The following is a 5,957-nucleotide window of genomic DNA, read 5'->3' on the forward strand; positions in this document are numbered from 1 at the left end:
GAGAGGAACAACATACTAAATACTTTAGTGACCATGCAAAGCAACTTGGATTTATAAGCAACATGATGCTTGTAACAAAATACTAAATAAAATCCCAAAATTGGAATAGCAAAACTCTCAAAACCATGAGAAACAAAGAGAATCCAGATATCCTTCTTCAAACATTTCAAGAGAAATCTAAATGTCTTCAAATGACTATGGCCAAATAATGCAATTCCTAATAACGCCCAATACCCCAAACCCTAATCAAACCGTCTGTATATCCGCTGAAAAGCGTGCTTCCATCAGCACTCCAGCTCAAACAGGTGCAGTACATGATCTGCCAAATGAGATTCAACAATATCAGACAATTCAATCGATAACAGAATATCTCATCACAATATAATTACAAAGTCTGTAACTGCAAGTATACAAAGTTTGTACAAGAATTTAAGTACTACAGAAAGTCTATCTATGCAGCAAACATGCAATTGTTTAATCAATATAACAAAACAACTGACTATAAGTAGTGGATTACGACAACAAACCTAGTGAGTACCCACAAGTGGGTTTTGGGGAGGGTAGCGTGTACACAAACCATACCCCTACCCCACGAGGGCAGAGAGACTATTCCCCGAAAAACCTCAGCTAAAGAGGCAACAGGACCATAAGCAGTGGATTAAATAATATATTCAAATTAACACTTAACAAAACTGAGTAAATGACAAATTGCGGAGATACAAAAGTTTAAAGCCTAAAAAGCTAACGAGAATTTATAAAACAGCAGAACAGAGCGGATAAGGTTTTCAAGGATGCACATTTCCTGATCAAAAGTAAAGCAGTACAGAAACAACAAGCTCATTGCCATGACAGCTTCTGGACAAAATTTCAGTATAAAAATGAAGCATTAACCCAACCATTCAAAAGTTAAAAATTCTCTATCCTATTTCAGAAAAACTAATTCACCCTATACAGCGACCTAATTTTCGATGTTTTATGTATAGACAATTGTTGCCTTAGCCCAGCTAATTTTGAGCAATTGAGACTCAGTTAGAAGTCTGCGTATATACTACAAGCATAAAAAAAGATATATATTCCAAGGCTAAAATCATTCAGAAAATACACAATTATATAGAATAAAAAGAATGTAAATGTTGACCTTGTTTTTGCAGGCAGATCCAGTAGTTCCTTCAGTAGCCATCTCACTCTCTTGCTTGAGATCAACTTTAAGATCCACCACAATGCTCTTGCTCTCCAAATCCCAAATCTTAATGCTAGTTTCAGTAGCTGCGCACAGCCAATACCTGTTAGGACTAAAGCAGAGGGCGTGAATGATAGAGCCAGCATCAAGCGAGTAGAGCTTCTTCCCCTCAGCCAAATCCCAGAGCAAAATAGTACCATCTTTGCCTCCACTAGCACACAATGAACCATCAGGAGAGACTGCCACGGTGTTCACGTAGCCGGCGTGTCCAGCCAGAGTGGACCTCAGCTTACAGTTAGCCAGGTTCCAGATTTTCACAGTACGGTCCCAGGATCCAGAAACGATAGTGGGCTGAAGTGTATTCGGGCTGAAACGAACACATGAAACCCAATCAGAATGCGAGTCACCCTCCTGAATGGTGTATTTGCATTCACCGAGAGTGTTCCACAGCTTGATGGTTTTGTCGCGTGAAGCGGATACGATCTGACGGTTGTCGACAGAGAATGCAACGGACAGAACATCCTTAGTGTGACCGACGAAACGGCGAGCGGTGGTTCCAGCTTGAAGATCCCAAAGGCGAAGCTCACCGTCCCAGGAACCAGAGAGAGCAAACATACCGTCGGAGGAAAGGACGACATCCTGGACGAAGTGGCCGTGGCCAGTGAGACGGCGGCGGGGGACACCGTATTGTGGGCCGTCCTTTGTGAGAGACCAGACGATTAGGGACTTGTCCCTGGAGGAAGTAACGATCATGTCGGAGTTGTCAATTGGGGTGGCGATGGCTGTAACCCAATCGGTGTGGGCTTTCATTGTGCCGCGGAGGACTAGTGATTCTTGTGCCATTTTGTCGAGCAGGTGGTGGGAGGGTGGCTGCTCTCGGTTTCGCTGTGATAAAATGATATGGCAGTGAAGAGAAACCCTAAACTCTCAAGTGCGAATTTATAGGGTGGGTCAATTTTAGGGTTTTTGCGAGAAATGTGTCATGGATTACTGGTCCGAGTTGCTGCTTGGGCAAACGGATCAAGTTTCCTGGGCCTGCTCTGTCTGGATATAGTCCATTTACGTAATGTTGGGCAATTAGCTCTACTGTCTATCTCACTTGTGATGGCTTAGGTGCATTGTGGAAAAAAAGAAAAGGAATTTTCAGAAACCACTGTTGTTTAGTGGCTATTAGCTTCCTATAGCTACCATATACATAATTACTTTCTATAGTTATTATTCAGTTGTTACGGCAGTGTATTCGGTGTATTCGCTACTGTATTCATGAATAAAGCAGCAAAAAACGCCTAAAAATCAAGGCAGTCCAGCTATACGCGCATGTATTCACGCCATGTATTCATGAATACAACAACAAAAAGAGCCTAAAAATCAGGGCCATCTAGTTGTACACGCATGTATTCACATGTATTCACGCTGTTGTATTCATGAATACAGCAGCAAAAAGCGTCTAAAATAAGGGCAGTCCAACTGTACGCGCATGTATTCACATGTATTTGCGCCATATATTCAGTAACGATAATCACCTTAAAAATACGTATGTCCAGCTGTCTAATAACGGAAACACTGTCAATTAGTGTGATACACTCCTAATATAACTCAACAAAATCAAATCTAACACGCCTCAGTATCAACCCAATTAATTAGAATGATTTTTCAATTGTATATAACTTTTGTATTTAGTATTTTTCAATATATATATTTTTTTACTGTTGCATTCATTAGATTCAATGTTTGTATTTACTGTATTCGCTATTTTATATTCAATGTATTCAAATGTATTTGTAACAATAATATTTTAGTTATTCCTAATACATGTTATTACTATTGTATTCAGTATATTTCATGGATTGTATTCAGAGTATTTCTATTTGTATTTAGTGTATTTTACTGTATTTCACTGTATTTTAAATTCTATTATATTTTAATATTTGTATTCAGTATATTTCAATACTTATATCATGTATTCATGCATACGGCATGTAAAGTATGCATGAATACGGGTGTATTCAACTGTATTAAAAGAATACAGACATTCGAAATATATAACAACATGCAAAAATGTATTTATACAAAAATATAATGTATTTGTATCATTGTATGTGACTAAAAAGCAAAGAAGAGAAGAAAGTTCGTCGAAGATGGCGTTTTTCGGTCAAGACTCCTTGTATCGCTTCACTACCTCTTCCATTACAGTTTACAACGCTTCCAATTCGACCGGTTCTTCCTCTTTTCTCTCTTAATTACCGCACTAAGAATCCCTCTCTCTCTTCAATCTATCTGTCGCCTAAGGTATCTCCGCTTCCTTTTTTTTATTATAGGTTTACTTTTATGTTTTGAGATTTTTAGGCTTTCTTTCATGATTTGGTTCTCTTTCATGTATCTATGATTCGCCCTATTTTGCTCTAAGAGAGAGAAGAAAGAGAGAGAGAAAGAAGAAAAATCCTGAGAGAGAATCGTGTGTTAATTGAAAGAAAGAGTGAGGAAAAACATAAATAGCGTATTTTATGTCTCAATTGTAGTATATACTGAAAATATTTATTTTGCTATAAAATATAAAAAGTAGCTATAGAAAATAATATTTTAAAATAATTTTGGTTTATAATAAATAGGGTGTATATCTTTGCCATAGGAGGTAAAATTTCTACAAAAAAGAGGATTTTTTTCACTTTTAGTCCGCGCCTGAAATTATTTATATCTGGTAGCCGAGAAAGTTATATGTTGTTTTGCAACATAGTGAAATTCAAATATATATATATATATATATATATATATATATATATATATATATTCGATTATTATTTTGAGAGTTGCAATACAATGAAATTCAAAAATAGCCAGTTTTAGGAGCGGTCATTCAAAAATAGCCACAGTTTCAAAGTAATCGAATTTTAGTCACTTTTCATGTAAAGATAAATCTGAACGAAAACACTATTCAAAATCCGGAAAATACTCCAACATAAGTATACTGGAACTCCAATATATTATAATGGAGTTCCAGCATAAGTATAGTGGAACTCCAGCATATTATAATGGAGTTCCAGCATAAGTATACTGGAACTCTAGCATAATATACTTGAGTTCCAGTTTAATATACCTGTCCAGTATAATATGCTGGAAGTTCATACACAGGTGCTCCAATCTCCAGTATATTATGCTGGAACTTTCCGCGTGTTGGAGTTCCAGCATAATATCCTGGAAGTTCATACATAGGTGCACCGATCTCTAGTATATTATGCTGGACCGGTCCCTGTTGCAGCAAAATAGTGACTATTTTTCAATGACTTTACAAATAGTGGCTATTTTTGAATAATCAATTCGAAAACTGGCTAACCCGTTTTATTCTTACATTATACGACCATTCCAGCTGGTTTTTCCGTCAGTTTTGAAGAAGTTGACATTTTACGGAAAAAGTGCTATAATTTAACCCCTTTAAATGTTTAATGTACGCAGATTATCTTGTAGGAAGGAAAATAAACTAGTCCCAAAACCAAGGTGCCATTTGGGTTAAATTTCCTGCGATGGTTAAATAATTTCCACCCTTAAATAACTTGAAACACTGGTTAAGAGAATATTTGGAAAGCCATCTTAGAAATAAATTTGGGTATAATTATACAGTTTAGCATGTTTGTTTGGCCAAGTAATTACTTGATCAGCATGGAATTGGGTGTAATTGGAGGGGTGTAATTATACTCTCCAATTCTCAAGGGGAGATGAGAATTGGTGGTAATTACACTGTGTAATTACAAGGCTGCTTTTTAGTTTTTTTCCTTTTGTTTTTATTTTAATTTATTTTCTTTATTACTTTTTATTTCTATTTTTTTAATTTTTTAATTTTATTTTTACTTTTTAATTTCTTTTGAAATTTTAAAATATATTTTTCTATGTACATTATTTATCTTTTATTTCTCTACCTTTACTTCTTGTGATTCCATATAATTGTATTTTATTTATTATTTATTTTATTATTCTATTTTTTGAAACTACATTTCCTAATATTAGATATAATGAGTTATTAACAAACTTGATATATAATGAGTGATGCAATTAAAGTGAATTTCGTTGTTGAATGTGGTTATAAACTTATTATGTTTCCTAATCTTAAGTTGTAGTGGAACTTACTATTATTATGTTGGACTTGACATATGTTACACTTTTTTCTTTGAATTTTAAAATTGTATTATACTCATGGTTCCAATTTACTTGTTTTAGTAGTATTGGCTCACATTATATGTTGTTCATTTTTTAGTTAGAATTGATAGATTAGTTTTGTCAAACATTTGAATAATGTTATGACTTTATATTTATAAATATTACTTTATTTTATCAAACATGAATTCCATGATATTCTTACAAAACATATATTTTTAGTTATTGTAAGTATCTAAACTAAATATTATTAATTTGAAAAATATATATATAAATTATTTTTACAATATTAGTTATAAACATATAATTACTAATAAATGTATATTCACACAAAAATACCAAATATAATATCATTTATACTTATAAAAATTTATAGACATATATTTATTATATTAACTTTTGATAATTACTTTATTTAAAATTTAATCTAATTGTATAATTACACTTGTGCAACCAAACAGTAAACAGGTCGTTGTAGTTACACAATTACCCGTCCAAACTGACCCTAAAAGTTATCCCCAATCGAGAAGTCTTCAAGTCGGGAGTTCTCAATATAAATATAAAGCTTTACCGCCCTGTAGAAAAAGAGGTCTTAATGTTTAGAACTTATACGTATCTCTTTATTAGTCCA

The 5,957-nt window shown here is 34.1% G+C and overlaps 1 protein-coding gene across 1 annotated transcript; it reads right to left on the bottom strand.

Annotated features, from left to right (window-relative positions):
- LOC109224093 (guanine nucleotide-binding protein subunit beta-like protein) lies at positions 1-2,106 on the bottom strand. The gene is made up of 2 exons (XM_019388676.1): positions 1,139-2,106; positions 1-319 (listed from the first exon to the last, which is right to left on the bottom strand). Exons 1-2 carry the CDS (start codon positions 2,021-2,023, stop codon positions 218-220), a joined length of 987 nt encoding a protein of 328 aa, XP_019244221.1. The 5' UTR covers positions 2,024-2,106; the 3' UTR covers positions 1-217.

The sequence above is a fragment of the Nicotiana attenuata genome, chromosome 3 (assembly GCF_001879085.1).
Source record: "Nicotiana attenuata strain UT chromosome 3, NIATTr2, whole genome shotgun sequence".
Lineage (NCBI taxonomy): Eukaryota > Viridiplantae > Streptophyta > Magnoliopsida > Solanales > Solanaceae > Nicotiana > Nicotiana attenuata.

Coding starts and splice junctions, on each gene's coding strand:
- LOC109224093 (XM_019388676.1), bottom strand. CDS start 2,023: ATGGCACAAGAATCACTAGTCCTCCGCGGCACAATGAAAGCCCACACC. Junction 320..1,138: donor GATCTGCCTGCAAAAACAAG/GTCAACATTTAC, acceptor CTCATTTGGCAG/ATCATGTACTGCACCTGTTT.